Here is a 20555-nt window from a genome sequence, read left to right on the forward strand (position 1 = left end):
CGAGATAGGACGAGACAAAAAATGAAAAATTACCCCCTACTCACATTCCCTCCCCATCAGCAACGCATGATGAAAATGGTGTGAAAAAGGTGAGCTTTCCATTTGGTACTTTATTCATCCATTTTGCTGCAGCCGCGTTTAGATGATTGCCTTCACTGTTGCTGCTAGTGAAAGCTCGAGCAGAAGGAGAGTTAGTGAGGGAAACATGGCACCAAAGCACCGTTCAACACTCCACACAACATATAAAACGAACTGGAGGGAGCATACTGCTTCAAACGCGCCCCTCCTTCAACGGAGCTGAAAGCCATGAAAGCTTAAGGTGCGGTTGTAAAAATGGAATATAAAGTACGGTAGTTAAATTTAATTGGATCAGCACGATGATGTGCCCCTGCACTGTCCATGCACACAATGGGTCACCAGAGAGTACGGAGGATAATGAAGGACAGTTCGGTGGCTACTGAGCTGGGATGGAGGCACAAACGCACAAGAAACGAGAAAGAAAAAAAAACAACCAGTACCAATCCCAACACAGGACTCTTCTCGTCTCGTCTAAGCGCGATGACGGGATAAGCGGTGAATGATCGCATAATTAATTCGAGCCCATTTAGGCCGACCATTCTAGCGAAAAATGGTGTGGTACACTGCCTTCCGCCTAAATGCGCCGCTGAGTGGTGGTACACTACTCTCTCGAGGCCTATTAACGCGGGGTGCCAGGTGGAGCGAAGTGAAGTGGAAGCCCAAGTATCCGTGTAGCGACGAAAAAAGTGCAAAAATTCAACCCACCTTAAGGAGTCAACTTTTTGGAGCTATCCAATCCAGACGGGGAGAAAGATTCACGCCGGGGTCAACCGTTCGCGTCGCCCGTAAATGTCAGCTGACAACCAAATTCGATTCTGTTAATTAGTTTCCATTGCCATCACCAACGCTTTGGCTTTTCGGAGCGTTGGCTTTTCGATAGAGTCGCACAGCGCGTTCGACTCGTTTTCACTTTCACTGTGCGAAGAGAGGCGGCAGTGTGTCGCTTTCGCTAAAGGTTACACACTTGTCTTGTCATGTTCGAGGAATTTTAAAGGGTGAGTGAAATTTATGACCATGGTATGAGCAACAATTTAACTCCTTGCTGCAAAGCAGCAAGCCAAAAATAAAGTCAGCCAGATGGGACGAACGCAGGGAGTCGCAGGGTGTAATTTGTCATTTTCCATAAATTAATGCCAGAGTAGTCGTGTATGGGAGGAGTTTCTTGTTTTTTTTTGTCGTTCCGTACCGTTCGATGAGCATTGAACTTTATCACCAACTGAAACACAACTAGTTTACGCTCTTTCTTGCTGCTGGAACTGCTCTCTTTCACCAGTAAGGTGGTGCCGATTTATGATGAAAATGTCCACTTACACCACAAACAGTGGGATTTAATAATGCGGTCGGATATAATTCATTGTTTGTGACTGTGTAACTAATCCATTCACATAATTGATGCTAAGCTTTAGCGGTTCATTGAATTGGATTGAACTACTTCACATGAGCTTTTTATCATTTTGAGTGTTTTAAACGATAAAAAGGTCAACTGCAAGATAGAATAATTTAAGATGGAATAAATAAATAAATAAACAAACTCTCTTGAGCTTTAAGCATTAGCATTAATTTAAGATGAAATAAATAAATAAATAAACAGACTCTCTTGAGCTTTAAGCATTAGCAATAATAGCATTGTACTGAAATACTCATAAGATCACATCTAAAAATGATCGACACTTAAATTCAGGTACAAATCATGTATATTAAGACGCAACAAACCAAAAATAGCACCAGTCAATTCGAAGGAACCAGAAAAAGGAGACGACAATGCTACAGAAACTACTATAAAAATAGCCCGAAGTCTTAATTTAACCACTACCTCTTTCGCTACATTCAACCTGTAAAAAAAAGAGAGAAAGAAAACCACAGCAGCAACCTAAATGGAAGCGAAAGAAAGCTAAATCGAACCTAAATGCGCTTCCGCCAATCAATCTATCAAAAGGGGCAAAGTAAAAATAAGCTACCATCAACCCCGACCCCAGCAGGCGGTCTTCTGAAAGGGTCAGGGCAGCAAAAGCCCTTCGGCGCAACGTCCCCATAAATAGCCCGGGACCCACTCGGACGCCCAACCCCCGCAATATCGGAAATCGGAACTTACCCTCGGCTTCTTGGCGTACTGGCCGGTGCGAACGTCGCGAATGGTGGCAATGTCCAGCATGTCCATCTCGTGGTTCTGATCCACCCAGTACAGAAAGAAGCCCTTGACATCGACCCGCAGCGTCACCGGCGTACCGTTGCACGAGTCCTGAAAATAGAAGCGAGCGAAGAAGCGCGCAAAGAGAAGAAAACGAAACCACATCAGTGAAATTCAGTGCCTGCTTGTTTTTTTTTTTTCGTCCCCCTCAGAGCGCACTGCTCTGTTGCGCGTGTCGATTTGTCGAGCGGTGCGGGAAATTTATGTTCCGAGAGAGCTTTTTTTGTTTTGGGTGCGTCCATTTCTTTCGTTCGTTTTCCCGCTTTTTTTTTGTTCGTTCGCATATCGAAACGTCTTGAGGTGGTGGGTGCGCGCATTCGGGTGCAAAAATTACGACTAAAAGCTTTTCGCAATAACCTCACATTTTAACCTTTGGTCTCGGCTTTTCTCGCTCTGCTTGCAGTTGAGCTTTGGTGGGCCAATCCAATTAGGCTACACTTTGGCCCGCCGCGAGAATATGTGCAGTGGGCCATTCCGTTTCTGGTGGAGTGATTCTGATTTCACCCATTTGCATGCACGGCACGAACTGATCGTGTGCTGATAGCGAAGGTGAGCGTGGCGATGGTTTTGGGAATCGATTAACTTAATGCTATACTTGGGATAAGTTCTTCGCATTCTGTGTAAGTGAAAGGAAATGAGCTCACTAGCTTAGCTTAAGCCATATTTGATGACTAATGTTGCCCTAAAAGTGGGCTGACCAGACGTTCAGTATTTATCGGAACAATCTCATTCTTCAAACCAAACGTTGACGTCCTGTCGTATATGTGAAAATTCCATGTTTGTCCTTTGTTTTTATGTGCTAATCTAATCGACGTTGATTGTTTTAATAATTGTTACGGCTATAAGAATATAAGGGATGATATAAATAATAAGATTCAGTTACGATCGTTGGGTGCGCGTGTGTAAGAGAAATAAAAACATGTCGCTGGTGTACTATGCTTATTACACAAAACACAAACAAAATCCCTGCTCGCAAAATGTTTGATCACAAAATCCATGCTCGCAAAATTCTTGGTCGCAAAATTCTCATTATCAAAATTTTTAGCGGCAAAATTCTTGGGCCAAAAACTATAGGTCGTAAACTTCTAGGTCGCAAAATTCTTAGTCGCAAAATTGTTGGTCACAAAATCCTTTATCGCAAATATCTTGGTCACAAAATCCATACACGCAAAATTCTTGGTCGCAATTATCTTGGTCACAAACTTGTTGGTCGCAAAATTGTTATTCGCCGACTTCTTGGTCGCAAATATCTTGTTCGCGAACTTTTTGGTCGCAAAATTCTTGGACATAAACCTCTTGGTCGCAATATCCTTGATCGCGAAATTCTTGATCACAAACTTCTTGGTCACAAATTTCTTGGTTGCCAATGTTGTTCATCACAAAATTCTTAGTCACCATCTTCTTGGTCGCAAACTTCAAAATTCATGGTCGCAAAATTTTTGGTCGCAAATTTCTTGGTCGCAAATTTCTTGGTCGCAAATTTCTTGGTCGCAAAATCCTTGATCACAAAAATCAACGTGAATTCTATAAACCACCATCGTGGAAAAGTATAAGGTTTCAGCAGTGGCGGATTTAACGGTGCGCGGACTGAGCGGCCGCGGGGGGCCCCGTCAATGTAGGGGCCCCGTGTAAGTCCAGCAAGTAGAACAATGTGTACAGTAGTCTCAGCAAGAGCTTCTGTGCTAGTTAGGGGCCCCATGGATGAAGGGACTCATAAACTATAGGGGCCCAATGGATGAAGGGACTCATAAACTATAGGGGCCCAGTACAGGGATTCTGAGCTAACCCCCCCCCCCCCCCCCCCCCCGCCCGCAAACCATAGAAGTGTGTTTGATTCAGAACCTAATGCAACAATATTGCCCCCCCCCCCGCTCGACACCAACCGGGGGGCCTCCACTCCTTTTAACGCTTAGGGCCCCCAACACCCTAAATCCGCCACTGGGTTTCAGCATTTCATCATTCGCTCTCCAGAACAATAGACACGCTGATCAAGATATGCGCCATATTATCAAACCAGCAGCACCAATACCGTCTCGAGGACGCGTTGGGAAAGGTTTTGGGTTCATTAGGAAGGTTTGCGTGGATCTTTCCCAAAATCCATCCGGTAACCATATTTGGCCCCAACTTCCGGTTTCAGGAAATGACCAGCAGCAAGCAGCGGCAGCGAGATTACAAGACGATATTAATGTATCGATGAAACCAACGGTTCCCGAGTAGCCTGACGATGGTTGCGCTTTGCGTAATCATCGTCCCAGCTTCATGATCGCTAATGGGTGGTTGAGCTTTTCGGCTACCGACGACGACCGCCCCAAGGGCGACACAACCGTGCGGTTGGTGATTATGTTCGCTTCCGGTGCAGCAACCGCGATCTAGATACCAGCGGGAAGGCATCGCTGGAGCAACATGAGTACGCCACGCGCAAACAAAGCCACTGATTGATGAGGGGGCTGTACCGCGTCTTTAGCTCGATACATTATGCACGAGCAGAAAAGGGCTTGCGCTAATGGTTCGGTGCAGATTGGACGTGACCAATAAAAATGAATTCCTCCGACGAAGCGAACACGCTTGCGATAAGAAATGGACTCGAATATTTTGTGCAAGTTTGGTACCAGTAAGTTCCGGCTAAATCACGAGATTGTGTCAAAGGTTCAGAAAACCCATTTACTCCAGTGTGTGTTTGTGTGTGTGTGTGTGTGTGTGTGTGTGTGTGTGTGTGTGTGTGTGCGTGCGTGTGTATGTATATGTCTGTAATTCCTGTACAATCATCCCCTAACGTCGTGTACAAAGCACAACCATCACAATGTTGCGACTCCTTTTGTTACGGCTGCGATACACCTTTACCCTTTTTTCTGTGCTGATCGTTTTATTTTCACTCAGGATAAAAGGTGTTCTGCCACCGCGACGACGGCCCGACGACGGTAGCTGTTTGTTTTCACAGCACCAAAACGGCCATCGACGCGGAAAATGAAACCCATTTCCGGACGAGGTGGGGACGAACGCCAGGACCCTGGCAAGGCTGGACAACTTCCACCCCGTTAGCAAACAGTGCAGTAAAATACAGTGTTACGCCACGTTCAAAAGGGAAGCAAATTCACCTGATGCCGCAGCCCAGTAGTGTAGCAGGTAAACCTATTCCCAGGTGAGACCGTTTCCATTCTTCGACATTGCCCGCATTGCCGCCCACCTTTCACTCTGGCCGGGTGCGAGTGCGATTGTGTTCTACATTGTTGTTTCTTATTTGACCCTGTTGATTCCCTTCATCTACCCTGTATCCTTCATCCCATCAGCAAATTCCTTTTACGATTGAGAAGGTTGTAAAAATGCACACATGTTGATTTACGATGCCAGCGGTTGCGCGGTTTGCCAAACCATCCAACAGCCACAGTTTTGTTGGAAGCATTGCGGTGATCCCAGCACGATTCTTTGAAACGAAGCACGGTAGCAGATACTATGTCACGCACACACACACACACAAACACGTACACATCCATACACGCTCACAGCATGGCAGAAAATATTGATGGACTTTGGTGGCGGAGGAGGAAAGCAGCTTTAGAGCTTTAGGGAAGGAAAAAGCTACGAAGGATTATATATCATACCGGGTGATGTTGCATCGACGAACAAAGTGCAACACACATCGCATTGGTAGCAGGTGAACTGAAAGGTTTGCAAATGAAATCGCATTACCGTCAGGTGCAGTCTACATTGTGTGCAGCACAAAAAGGATTCAAAATTTGATATTGCAAAGTTATTGGTTTGTTCATGTGATGTTTTTCTAGCGTTTTTTAAACGGTCGGTTCATGTATGCAAGAAAAAAAAAAGAAAAAAATCTTAGAATATTTTAAAATACATAAAATTAACTTACGTTAGAAATATAAGATTAATAAAGCTCAAGAAAATTCGTCATTTGTTTACTTTTAACGCATATCATAATTTTTTATTTCGATGCATTTTGAAGATGTTAGTTTCTAAATTAAATGAACTGTTTTTTTTTCTTTTCAAAAACATTAAGGTATAAGTCAAAAAAATGCTCTTAACAAAAAATGGACCTTTTGTTTAGTTGCACAACCTAAACTTGAGAAAAATGATGTATCATATTCAAAATAATTGCCTTTACTATCACTAAATTCAACGAAAATCAATACAATTTATTTTATGGTTCTTGAATCATTTGAAGTATTGTTTTGTAATGTACTGCAAACACAGGCCCTTCTGTAATTCTGTTAGAAAGCCAACAAAAAAGAAAGAGCACTTTAAATTATGTTCTTTTGTGGATTTTTCTTTGCTATTTTCCAATACATATCGACATTCTCTCTCGGGCAGACACAATGTGGGGCCACTTCATGCTTCAACTTGTTGGTGCAAAAGCAAACCGAACCTTTTCTCTGCCAGGTTTTCCAACGACCCCGGTAAACAATGGCCACCGCTGTCGAACTCGAAAGCTATGCAATAATACCTTTCATAAACCGAAAGCATTCTTGCCGGCTCATGATAAGATATTGCTTTTCAGGTCGTACGGAATGGGCCTTCATTTAACTTTGCTAGAAAGCTGCTCATCCTTCCCACAAAACACACGGCCCAGTGGTGTGTGTGTTTGTTTTACTAACTGTGTGCGGAAAAGTGTGGAGCGGACCTATTCTCGCCCTGTTACTGCACTTCCTTCGGTCTAGAAGAGAAAATTGGTCTGGTCTGGGGCGAAGAAAGCATCATTGCCAGGCAGAACAAAGCTTGCAGTCACGTTTACCTCTGGCACATATTTCCATGCCTGGCTGGCCCAGCCCGGTGGCGAATAGCTCCACTACAAATCCTTCGTAACTGATTTCAAAGTAATTGCACCCTTCTCGTTAGTATCTTCACGTTCGGCAGATGTTTGCAAAGAGATAAATTAAGTGTCTCTTTCTCCCTAGCAGTAGCAGCAGCAGCAGCAGCAGCAGTACGAAGCACAACCGAGCTACAGCCGGCTGCTAAATAAGTGGAACCTCCTTTTGGATTGCTTTGGAAGTGGTTTTGTTCGAGGATTGCTGTTGCCTTCGAAGAAAAGAGCTGCAAAAGCATCGGCTTATGAAACAACAAACGCTTTGCAAAACCTAGCCCCAAAACCTCCGCCAACTGCTAGAGCCGATCCGGTGAGCGGTATTGATTGAGCCAGCTGAGTTTATGATCGATTTTTCCTAGGATGTATGTACGCCTCTTTACTAAACCTGAGTGGCTGTGACTAAATGAATGCAATTTATGAGGATTAATGACTGGCGAAAAGAGCGCTCGCCCGAGAACGTCGAACGCACGCACATGATCAAGCACTTCGTTCTGAGTGGATGGGAACAATTGATTACAAATTATGAACACCGAAGCGTAACGTGATTGGATCAATCGCTTGCCATTACTCAAACGGCCCGCGCCTGCTTTACCGTCCATTCATTACGCAATGTGCCTTTTTGGGTGGGAAGGGAAAAATTAACAGACAAATTTCTCGCTTTTAGCTACTGCCACATCACACAAAAAAAAACACACACACACACAAAGTCGTGTCATTTCTCATCAACCGGCACTGCTCATTTCTCACGGTAAGCACTCCCGACAGAGCTCCGATTGTCATCAATCAATCATCGTGCATTAAACATCGATCGATGGTCACTGCCACTCAAACGCTCAAGCATTTACAGGTGTACCAAAGTCGATGGGCGATGACAGAGAGCTTCCGAATGCTTATTGAACCGTCCCAGATCCAAGGGGAAAATGAGCCGATCCATCGCCGCTTACCATTGATAGATAAACACACAGAAGTCACGCTAAAACAATTGACTATTTGCTTTTTGCCAAAAATAACGAACAAACCCCAGCCAGCCTTCACTCCTCAATGGCTTTTTCGCATGAAATGACAAACAGCAAACGGGAAAAGAACCTGCAGGTGGATTAAGCTTTCGGAGAGTATAAGCCCTGGTGAACCAGTCTGCCCAGTCCTGTGGCGTTGTTTGCCTGCGACCTTGCAAACATGCCAGAGAGCCAGACCGGAGAGCCTCCATTGCATCCGGGGAATGAGCGTTTTTGAAACTTGTTTAAAATAAACAGACACAGGACAGGCAGAGCTCGCACAGGAGAAGACCAGCAGCAACAAAAAATACCCCTGATGGAAAGTAATTGCCTGAGCGCGGCACACACCGTGTAGCCGCTGTCGTTTTATTTTGAGACGAGATTCTACGGCAAATATTTCGACCAAGTAGTTTGTCCGGTGATGCTGCGCCGTGACTAGCCCATTTGGCCTGCTTGGAGTTGCGTTCGGGGTATGCACGGGGATGAGTAAACAAACAGGAAGTGTCGGGGAAGGAGAGAGAGGGGATGGAAGATGTTTCTTCTTTGCAAACAATTACCATGAGAACCGTGTCGTGCATTGTCCGGAAGCGAGAAGACAGAACGCGAGCACGCAAAAACGGAAGAGCGAGAGCGACAGATGCAAAGGTACAAAGCTCTGTTCTGCTTTCGCCAAAGCCAACTTATCTGCCGTTTAGAAAACTCATTTAAAATTCCATTGACAAATTCATTGTAAACGGCCGGTCAGTAATTTTAAGAAACGCGTGCAATTTATTCTCCACCGTACTGAGTGCTGTTCAGCTACGTGTATCTTCAATCTTAGAATCCATTAGTTATTCTTAATTCCATTGTTCTCTTTCTTCCCCAACCAGCAGCAATAAATTGACGACAAAAACTGGTACGTCAGAGGGCAGCAGGGCAAGGTCAATGCTGCTTAAAATGTTTGAAAAAATCTATTTATAATCGTCCTTCGATGCCAAAACATGCATATAAAGATAGAGATTTAGCCACGCATAAGTCATCAAATGATGCAAAAAAAGGATTGTTACAAAAAATTTTGACGGAGAAGCGATGAAAAAAAACTTTAGCAAAGCAAACAGCTCCTAGAAAATATTGTTGAACGGAATATTTTTGTAGAATGAACTAGTGATTTGCTCTCTGGAGCGCACCCACGACTCCGATCCGACTCCAACTATTGCTAGTCCGATTCCGAGATCCACAAAATGGAGATCCACAAGATCCGCCCAGAGTCGCAGTCGCCCGGAGCCTTCCAGAGTCGTTCGGAGCCTTCCGGAGTCATTCGGAGCCTTCCGGAGTCGTTCGGAGTCGGCCGGAATCGTTCGGAGTCGTCCGAAGTCGTTCGGAGTCGTTCTGAGTCGTTCGGAGTAGATCGGAGTCGGAGTCGTCCGGAGTCGTCCGGAGTCATTCGGAGTTGACCGGAATCGAAGTTGGTCGGAGTCAATAGGAGCCTTTGTGCTTGTGACCAGACATTTCATTTCGTTGTGTTTTTTTGTCTTTCACTTTGCGCGTGCACTTCTTATACAGGCCTTTGTTTCGAAGGCCGACATCGGCGAACTCCAGACGACTCCGGATGTTTCTGTCTGTAGCCGATTCTGGATGAATCCAGACGACTCCGGGCGCCTTCGAACGACTCCGAACGACTCCAAACGAGTCCGAACGACTTCATACGACTCCAGACGACTCCGACTCCGAACGACTCCGGACAGCTCCGGACGATTCCGGGCGATTCTGGACGATTCCGAACGACTCCGGATGATACAGGGTGGACCTTACTTCCGGCGTCGATTCCGAATTAATTGGAGTCGGATCGGAGTCGACTCCGGATTTTTGCCAACTTTACCCATCACTAGTATGAACATCAAACTTACATTCAAAATTTACTTAAAACGATCATAGCTAGAAGCCTATATCGTCATAAAAATAATTATTTTTACGATACAAAATCTAAAACTGTCACCAATCTTAAATATCGTCATCTAGAAGCAATTAAACATTTATGGTTCCCTGCAGAATTCTCTCGAGAGGATCAAAACAAGTACGGTAACGATAATTATGCTGTTTGATGTTTCACATTAAAAGTGAAAGTGACGATTGATGATGTAAATATTTAATGAACTGCTTTCAGTTCAAAACACCATCTGCTAGCTCAACCGGCACAGGAGTACCATTTTTTGAGCCAGTTGTAGCATGAATAGTGCTTTGTTTCATAAACTTCGAAACTAAATTATCAATATTTAAAGCAGTATAAGGACATCAGCAGAACAAATTATGTATTGAATCCTTTTTTAAAGAGTTTTAATTAAAAGTGTTCATGCCAATATAAACCGAATATTCTTTAATTTCCATGGTTCTTCTCCGTTCTTCCAGGTAAAGAGTGTTTATGTCTCTTCAATAGGATTAGCATTGTTTTTTAGTTACAATTGCCAACATGATAACTCAGTCCAAACAGTAGTGAGTGAGTGTGGGTCATGGGTTAGGAACAGTCGGATCACCTACCTAATCAACGGATAATCTGCTGTTGTGCACGGGTTTTGTAGCTGACATGGACCCGGTCCCATCTATCACTTGAACTATTGCCTGTTGAAGTACCAGTGAAACTTTTACCGCTTACCATCCCGTTGGCAGCTACCAGCAGATTATCCTTTACGGATTGGAGCCCATTTTGTAACCCTTCCTTTGGAAAACCAACTTGTTCTCTACTGTACCACGGCCACCAGAAGGATGTCTGCAGTGGCAGGATGATTATTATGTTTTGCTGTCGACACATCATGGTTTGAGCTAACGATCCGGAAAGTAGGTGTTGCGATCAGGCATAGCGTAATTTTTAAATCCACTCAATCGAAACGTACGCATGCCGTTCCACACAAAAAACAGTTCATTAGTCAATTTTGTTACGGTCCATTTACTCCATCAATAGGGGCTGGCGTGTTTTATGAACATGTGCCGTTGCCAAGGTAAGCATTTTACGTTCCATTTCATGCGATATTTTATTCAAATCGGCTTAAAAAATGCGACAACGGAAAAATCTCATTTGCACAATCACACAACAGCAGCAGCAGCACTATTTCCGCACGAGTGACACATCAATCACATTTATGGCACGAATAAAACGAACAATCTCTTGGTGCAAGTGTGACAAGCGCTGGCAAGATATCATTCAATTTATCAATCCGACTTCTCGCCCTTCTTCCCCATGACTGCTGCTGCTGACCCGGTTGAACCGGGGGATGAAACAACACTGGAGAGCTCCTGCCTGGGGAAAACCCGAACCCTCCCCCCAAGTGGCAGCTACTAGGAAAAGGGGGGAGAAAAATTGTTAATTAACCAAAGATTCGATCACGCTTCATCTGCCACACTGTGTGCGCACACATTTCAGCCTTCTCCCACTGCACATTGCACCACAGCATTGCCCGACACATTCGTTCGCTTATTGCCAATTGATTGATTTTATCGGGCCCACTCTTCAATCAGCACATCAACCCCGGAACCGGGGAAAGAGTAGCAACGCTCACTCAACTCTCGAATCGGCTCACAGCCGTTTCTGAAGAATGGTGTTCATAGAAGATGCTGATGGATGAACTTGCTCCCTTTCTGTTCCTTTCCACACAGCCACACACACACAGCGCACATCAGAACGACATGATCGAGTGCCGTTTGCGATCGGGGTCGGGTGGAAAATATCTCCACGCCCGCTCACACGCAACGAGCGAGACCGAGATGTGCGGCTATAATTGATTCAATTATCTCCATGGTGAAAGGATTTCGGAATTGCTCGTTAGAGGGCTTCCCTGCCCGACTCTGTGCGTTTCACTGCCGAGAGGGTCATGGCATGGCAAAAGCTAATTGTTAGAAATGGACACCGGGCGGCATGATGCGGCGGCACTGGCAACACGTTTGCCGTTGACACATTGCGTGCGTTTCGGTTTCTGCAATATGTCGACAAATTAATTGGAAATTCCGGGCAGAAAACAAACAAAGTTCCCCGTGACACCAGTGTCACACTGGCCACTGGAGGGGTTTTATTGGTGCTGTGACTCTCCCTTCACCATGCCAATCAAACGTCATCCCTTGCGAAAACATATATGCATGGGACAAGAGCGACTGCTCAATAAAAAGTCCTTTTTTGCGTCCAATAAAAACTCTCTCAATGTCCCTACAATGTCCCTAAAACAATGTCCCTAAAAGATGAGCAAAAGAAAGTCGTTAAATGCTGTCCGATTTATTGGCGAAAGCTTTTGGGCGTATTAACATGCAAAGCATCGTAAACAAACAATGGCAAAGACCCGCAACACTTCGGACGTAACTACTTGGTGGCGTTAAAAACTCATAAAAAGATGTTTTGCTCTTTTTTTGTAATCTTTCATAATCCAAAACCATCAAGATTTTTTTTAACTTAATGGATGCAGCATTTACGATGAAATCCGGCAAAGAATCTGTACCCATTTTTTGGTAGGTTATGAGTTTCGTGAAGCTTTTACGGTTCTTACGCTTGTAGCTTAAAATCAACATTTCAACGCCACCGGACGAACGCAGAGCGAAATGGACATCATGAAACAGCGATCCACACTAATGGGATGCCCCTTAACCGCTCAACATAACTCACGGTTCACGTTCGCCACCACTCTGTGGGCACTTTTCTGGAGCGTTCGGTTACGATTACCCAGGGCAAGCTTTCTACCAAAAAAATACAAAACCTATACGAAGCGTATCTTTTAAAAGCCCTTTCCGAGTGCTGCCCATCCACGCCCATCTTGAGGATCGGTTTGCATCCGAGCGTGGAAAACGAAACACCCAACCATGTCACATGCACGTGGCATAAAGCGCCCACTCACTGCTACGTAGAGCACACACCGAGCGGACCAAAAGGAATTTAAAATTTATGAAATTTCACCACCGTAACCAGCAACAAGCGCTTTCGGGCCCCCGGCATCATCGTTTACGCCCCCCATGCAATGGGGGTGAAGTGTTACTTCGGGTTGGCACCGGTTCACACATCACCACACCAGCGACGGGAAAGGGCACGTGTCACATACGTGTCGGGCACACAGGATGTAACGGTGCGCCGGTTCAAGCACGGTGAGAAAGTAAACCGCTGTGCGCCCCCAACGGCCGCCCGCACGATTGATGCCTTCGACAAGGCAGTGCGGCAGGAGGGCCGGGACGGTGACGCAGTATCGCTTGAACGCCAAAGTAAAAGCGCTTAATTGAATCCCCGAGCCCGAGCTGCCCGTAGGGTTCTTGGAAGAACTTCATTCCACTGCCTGGGCCATGGTTGCCAGCCAAGTGGCTCCGGGCCCCGGGGCGCAGAGATATGCCGAAACAAATTAATTATCCCTTTAATTGGAGGATTGGCTCGGGGCCGCCCGAGGGGGAATCTGTGCCTGACGTGCCATGTTTTTTTTTTATTCTTTCCTCGCTTCTTTTTCTTCCACTGCTTGCTGTGGAAGCGCTCGGGTAAGCTTTTGGGAGCCTTGATTCGTTTTGCAACTTTCCGGCGCTATGCGCAAAGAAGTTGGTATGTAACATTTATCAGCACCAATCATGGCCATATCAAAGCGCAGCGTTCTGGATGTGAAAGATGCTTTCAGAAGCCTTTAGCAGAAACTTTTTAGGATTAATGGAAGATAAACGCCTGCAGATAGGCAATCCGTACCGCCAGGAGCTAACTGATTGGAGCTTAACATTCACGCAAGAGCGTGATATTTTCGATTTAACTCGCCGAATATGCTCACATAAACACATACGAAACAACATTCGCCATCGCTTTTATGAGCGTATCATAACATTTTGCTTCGAGTAACTTTTTATGAAAAGAAAAACATGTTCCCCAACAAACCCTTGACACAAACATACACCCAACACACACACACACACACACACACACACACACACACATACACATACAGACAAACACCGGTAGCTAGAAACGGAGCTGGCAACATGAACATGACACTTTTTCTCATTAACATCGCTCCAAGTAACATTCCTGTGCTACATCTTTCGACCACCCAGAGTAAACATGCCGAATATCGAGCAGTAGAGATGGCTAGCAGGAAAAAAAGCACCTCACTCCGCACTCTCTCCCCTCCCCCAAGAGATACAGAACCACAAAAACCCAGCCACTGGTGTTTCGGAGCGAGGCAGCCAACTTTATCGTATGTATGTCTTTCATTTCCAGCGACTTAACGATCTGTTTCGGGCAGCAAACAAACCATCGTCAAGACACCCAGTCCCTCCCGTCCTAGGGGCCCGTCCTTCACTTACACACACACATAGCGGTGGGAATGCTTCCGAGGCAACGAAAATAATTAGCAGTCATCAAACTGGGCTTCGTCAAATATTGACCAAGCCCGAGACGCCGTCGCGCTGATCGCTTCCCGGTAAAGGTGGCCACTAAAACGCCTCGAGCGAACTCCCAAACGGGTGGCAAATATGATGAAGAGAGGAACAGAGAGAGAGAGAGAGAGAGAGAGAGAGAAAGAGAGAGAGAGAGTACAGGCAGAAGAAAAAATCAAACAAAATCCCTATTTTAGAAAAGGGTGTACAGCGTTCCGTTGCGGTGTAGCTTCCTTGACCGATCCGTAAAAAAAAGCGTACCATTTCCGTATCGAAAAAGTCGAAACACTGGCAAGGAGGCAAGGAGTGAATAAAGCAGAACCACGTGAGTAAACAGCGAGCGGGTGTGCTTGGCCACCATCTGACAGCTCGTACGTTCGGCACCGTACCGGGAAAAACGCCATTCGGGAAATTTGTGGCTGTTGTTTACGATACGAGCGATCGGAAAGGGGCAGCGGTTTCCACTCCACCACCGCGCTGGATGCAATAACTTTCTACAAGCGCAGCGCCCAACGATAAAGCTATTTATTTTACACCGCGCAACTTACGTGCTTACTTGTGGATAACTTCGCCTGCCAAAAACCAAGCGTCTCAACAGTGCCCAGTAATTCCCATTGCCCCGCAAATACAACAATCGAGATATTGAACAGATAAAACAGTGTTCCTTCTCAGCTCGCTCTCTCAGTACTTGGTGGATTTGTTTTTTGCTACATTATTAAAACGATTGAACGATGGCCAAAACACTTTATTCTCAAACCTAATTGAAGTGCTGTAAACTGCAGCATTTACACAAGGCGTTACACGGAATCATTTAGAATGGATACTCAACCTGCAGGAACGTTCCTCTGCACGCCCATATGCTATACCTTCAATCTACACGAATGTCTTATGTTTACCACTGAGAAAACTTGCTGCAATCCAACCCTTTCATTCACGTGCTGTAGCACCATGTATTCCGCTAAACAACGCATAAAGTGGAAAATATTAACATACTTCCGCGTCTTCAAAGCCGTGGAGCGTGCGGAACGATGCATACCCTTTCCAACACCTTCACACCACCTTCAAACGGGCTTCAAACGAAATTTGATATTCATACATACTTTTATAAACAATTTCGTAGTTGTGTAGGAGAGAGAGAGCCAAAAAAAAAAGAATCTCATTTGCTCGTTAGATGGATGGGTTTTTTTTTAAAGCCCTCACCGGCCCCATTACGTTTGTCCGAAACACGTTTCGAACGAAGTTTAAAGCAATCGCGCGAAAAGAACATCATATGCTATCCCGTACACAGATGTTCGTCTGCCGGATACATTAAAAGAATAGAAAAATTGGTCGTTTCGGTGTATGCCTGCCTGCCAGCTCCAACCTGGGGGCAAAGGATAAAAGCGTGTAAAATGGGAAACGCAACAAAAAATAAAAATCTCCACACTACTGTGTGCCAGGTTTTTTTTACGCGCACCGTGTAGACAAATGGAGCGTGTCAGAATAGATTAATTAGATGCTCCATAAACAGCATCCCCGCAGCAAGTACACTTTCTTTTTTTTTTTTTTTTTTTGTGTAAAATTTGTTTTATTTTTTGCTCGCTCTGCTCAAAACCTCATCAACAAGGGTTACTTTACGATTCCCGAAGCGGCAGGTATCTAAACACGCGGAATGGAGCTGAAAACTGGAGCTCAGCGTCGGCAATGGCAATGGTCTGTGTTCACAGAAATAATGTGCCTTTTCGAGGAACAGGGTACGGACGAGTGGGCAAGCAATTTAACAGATTGACATGAGGCCAGTTAGCCGAAAGGCGAGCCTCTCACTAACTCTCGGCATGCGCGCTATTCATTTATCAAATTCAATCATCTCGCTGCCCAAATTAGCTCGTGTGTCCCGTGTCTACAAACGAATCCAAACACGTATCAACCCGCATCAACCCACATCTAATTAACTCATTTAACAGCGTTACATACAAACACGCACCAGCACTGTTCTATTGAAGCGTCGCTTCCCCGAACATGCGCTGCTCATTGGATGCGAAACTATTAAACCAGCCGTTTAGCGCTGCATGCGAGGTGCCTCCCGGGATGGCGCTTCGTCGTTTAACCGGTGTCTTCAGCATTTGGTGCCATATTAATCACCGTCATACTTTGCACCCACCCACCCGGCATTGCTCATCATACGTACCACCACACCCACGCGCACGGCACCGGCCATGATCACACGAAGGATCGTACAAATGGCCGCACGTACACACAATGGTGGCTGCGCTTTTCGAACGCGCCCATGTTAAACGCCTACGCGCGACCACACCCGGACATTATGCCTGCCACACTGCCCCTGCCACTGGCATCAATAATTCGTCATTTGATGTAATCTTAATGGGTGTTTCCTGTTGACTTCCTGCCGACAGGAGCGGACGGAAACACACGCGCACACACACACAGTTAGCTGCTGTCGCCTACCCAGTGATTTTGTAAGGCTGACCTCTTTGGGCCCTGTAATTAAAATCGTATTAATAAAACATTTTATCACCTCAGTACAATAGTGTTGCCGGTGTGTTGCGAGAGAAAGAGAAGGAGCGTGGCAAAGTCGATTCGTGCCAGGGCAGAAAACTGAACTGAATACTAAACCAAGCGTACAAAAAGCACGCGGACGGCACACGCAACGCGTGAGAAAATGCTCTAAAAATGTACTCCCGTTTTGGTGTCCGGCACCGTTCACTTGACACCGTCGCCTTTTCCACAGCAGTGTTGAAATGTAAACTCGGCTCGGCTTCAATCAATTATGCATCGTGGCATTTTCTTAGCCCACAACTTCCAACGCCCAGATCGGCAAGGTGTTCATGGCAAGCATCAAATGGAATGCTTGATTTTTTTGTTCTGCCACCACCGTCTCAACCGTCTCGACGCGTCTGGCAGCGTTAAGTATGTGTGAACCACCGTACGGTGGCTGACAGTGGATGCTTAATCATTCTTGGCTTTGCTTCCAGGTGGTACAGGTGGCAAACGTGCTAAACTGCTATTAAGCAAAGCTTTAAGCGAACGGATGGAAGTATGAAAGGAAAAAGGCAATGATATTGCTTAATTTTTCTCGTTTCTTTTGTAAGAAACCCATCTCGGTTTTGGTAATTTATTTTCATTATATTCGAACAATTAGTGGGAAAGTTACACAACAATAGGATGTCACAATAATAAAAAAAACCTTCCGATAAAAATTAAAGTGCATTAAATCTAAAGCAAAGTTTTGCTCATTTGCCTCATAGAAGTCAGCTTTTTTATGTTGAGATTAATTATGAGATTTTGAAATGGAAACATTCTATTACATTAAACTTATTACAACGATTCCACACATATTTAACCATTTTTCTACATTATTTTTTAAAAGTACATCCATTTTTGTACATTAACCCGCAACAAAATCTCCCATTCAATAAAAAAACAACAATATTTTTCTTTAGTTCGCATTTGTGCGATACCTGGCGCCTCCATCAATCCATCAGACATTCCCATCGGCAGCTTCTTTAGAGTAGCTACAATAAAAACACAGCAACATCAGAGCCCAGCAAAGTATAACCATCTTTAAAAAATTGTCCAATCTTCGCTTTGATGCTAATGTATGTGCTGATTGTTAACATTTGCCTTTTTAACCCTGCTTACAAGCGAAACTGCTTTTCGAACACAGCTCAAGTGCTAACCAATCGCATTGAATCGATTACCGCTTAAGCATCTCGAAACTCTGCAGCCAGTGCCTCCCAGTTATGTGGCTCACGATTTGCCAATTATGACAACGAGCACCAAACCACACGAGCTGGCTGACAGTTTTGCCAAAGGCAAATTGTCATACCAAAGAGTACACCGCTGGTACCCTTCTCCGCTCTTTTGCTTTGTCCGCACGGTCATCGCTGCTCCCTCGGTCCCACGCTGAAAGGCATGCAAATAGGCAAGCGAATCATCCCAACCACACAACGGTGAAGCAAATCTGCATACGACCCATCGAACCGCATGGAAGATAAACGAATTGTTCACGGGATCGTTTTGACAAAAGGCGCACCACCGTATCGCGCTCTGACATATGCATTGACTAAGGCAATGGAAAAGGGGCGAGCGGAAAAGGTGAAATATGAATATTAAACACACATACACACACACATTCATACGTCGTTCTTATCGCTTTGCAAGCGTCTTTCATTGTAAAGCAGAGATGGGATTTAAATATGACAGTCATCTAGTTTCGTTTTGTATGCAAATCAATCCCATTGCCAACGCCCAGAGATCCTCCGACCGGAAGGGCGAGATAAAGCGGGAAGCTGCGTTTAAGAACTACCGTTTGCGAATGTACCGCATGCGAAGTACTATAAATAGCAACCGCTCTTGAAATATTGCAAGTTTTGAGCGACAACTTCAACTCATCTGCATGCGCGGGAAGTTAATCTGCATTTCGTCAGGTCCTGACAAAATTGTTGTAAATTAAATTTGCTAATGAGTTCAAGCTAATCCATCAATCCTCTAGCCCTCCTGAGAAACCTTCCAGGAAACAGCTTCAATCAGCGTACGCGGACGACGAGCTACCCTGCTTTGGCTGACTTTGTAACAAATCACGCCAAACAGCGCCCACTATAAGCCCACTTCACCAGTGCGCTCTTGTTTGGTAAATAAACGCACTTATCGAAAAGCAATCGCACATAAACAATACCAATTACGGGGAATCATAACAAGCATAAGCACCAGCTTCATAAAACACTCCAACCAAAAACGCACACCGCCGGTGCACTGGAGAGATTAGGCAAAGTTCGGCTCCGTCAGTGCGGCCGGTGTCAAGTGATTGCGTCCGGGGTGCGGGAAAGAATGCGACTAGCGCTTATTAGAATTCCGCTGGTGAAGTAAACAACCTCACCAAGCACCACAGTAGCAATTATTCCGTAAGCTGAACTATCAAAATACCAACGGCCCAACCACCCCCCGAATGACCCATTTCCGCCCAACAAAAAAACGGGCGCCGAACGACGAGACAGCACCGAAGGGCCCACGGATCCAAAATTCCTTCATGTACCACCCGCCACAGTGAAACGGCGCCGAAAACAGGAATCATAAAATTAAACACGAAATTTGTTTATCCACCCGGGAGGCGTAATGGATCCGATTACAGCGAGGTACACCATTACCATCTCGGGAGCCGATCACTTTTGTCGGTCTTTATAGAGAGGGTACATGCTTGCCCTTTCTGTGAGTCTGCAAATAGTTTACAGCACAACGAGAACGGGGGAGCTCGCAAAAACAATCAAAAATTCCGAACTTGGCACATGGCACATGTGTTTTCATTCTGTGCCGGCTACTGCAACACAGCTCTGCACGTTTTCGGAAAACAACTGGCATGGCATGTTTGGCGTCTTCGGCGCTGTGACCCTGACACGCTCGCACACACACACACGCATTGGGCCAGATGGACGGCAGGCCACTTTTCCGAAAGACGGAGCTAGTCAAAACAGTTGCACATTCCAACGGGAACTAATATCATCCATCGTCGTTTACTACCGTATCAATGTGTTGTAATTGAATTCATTTCTTGTGCGTGCTCTTTTGAATGAACGATCGTGTCATTTGTTATTCGGAAATTAAAAACATTTGCCGCTGGTGTATTGTTCATGATCTCGTTCAATACTGTTGAATCTAATGTTTCTTTCGTCAATGTATTCTTTTTCACTACCAGGTACTTACTTTTTGGCAGGGATTTGTGAGGTAAAGTGTATGGAGTGTGTGAAATTATGCATTTGATATTATTTTACGGTTAAATGGAATATTTTTTTCATTTAAGTTAATAGTAAGATCACAGAGAGAGTATCGAGAGAATCAATAAATATCACACAATTATCCATTAACCCATCACCAATCCTGTAACATTACGATGAATTTTAGCAGAGCAGGTTTTGCAAAAAAAAAGAAAAATTCTAATGGTTCCCGGTCTATACAGTACAGTCGTCAACTCGTACGACTTAACAACATGCCCGTCATGGGTTCAATCCCCAAATAGACCGTGCCGTCATACGTAGGACTGACCATCCTGCTATGGAGGGGAACCAATTAGTCACTGAAGGCCAAGCCCACAAGTGAGTACAGGCAGGCCTTGACCGACAACGGTTGTTGA

General features: G+C 45.1%; 1 protein-coding gene across 4 annotated transcripts in view; it reads right to left on the reverse strand.

The window, feature by feature from the left end:
- Positions 1–20555, reverse strand: part of LOC120954627 (1-phosphatidylinositol 4,5-bisphosphate phosphodiesterase classes I and II) — a 96563-nt gene that overhangs the window by 46445 nt on the left and 29563 nt on the right. For all 4 annotated transcript variants that reach the window (XM_040374708.2, XM_040374714.2, XM_040374715.2 and 1 more), the window contains exon 3: positions 2171–2317. In XM_040374708.2, the coding sequence (XP_040230642.2) occupies positions 2171–2317 (147 nt within the window). The remainder of the gene's footprint in view (positions 1–2170; positions 2318–20555) is intronic.

The sequence above is a fragment of the Anopheles coluzzii genome, chromosome 3, assembly GCF_943734685.1.
Source record: "Anopheles coluzzii chromosome 3, AcolN3, whole genome shotgun sequence".
Lineage (NCBI taxonomy): Eukaryota > Metazoa > Arthropoda > Insecta > Diptera > Culicidae > Anopheles > Anopheles coluzzii.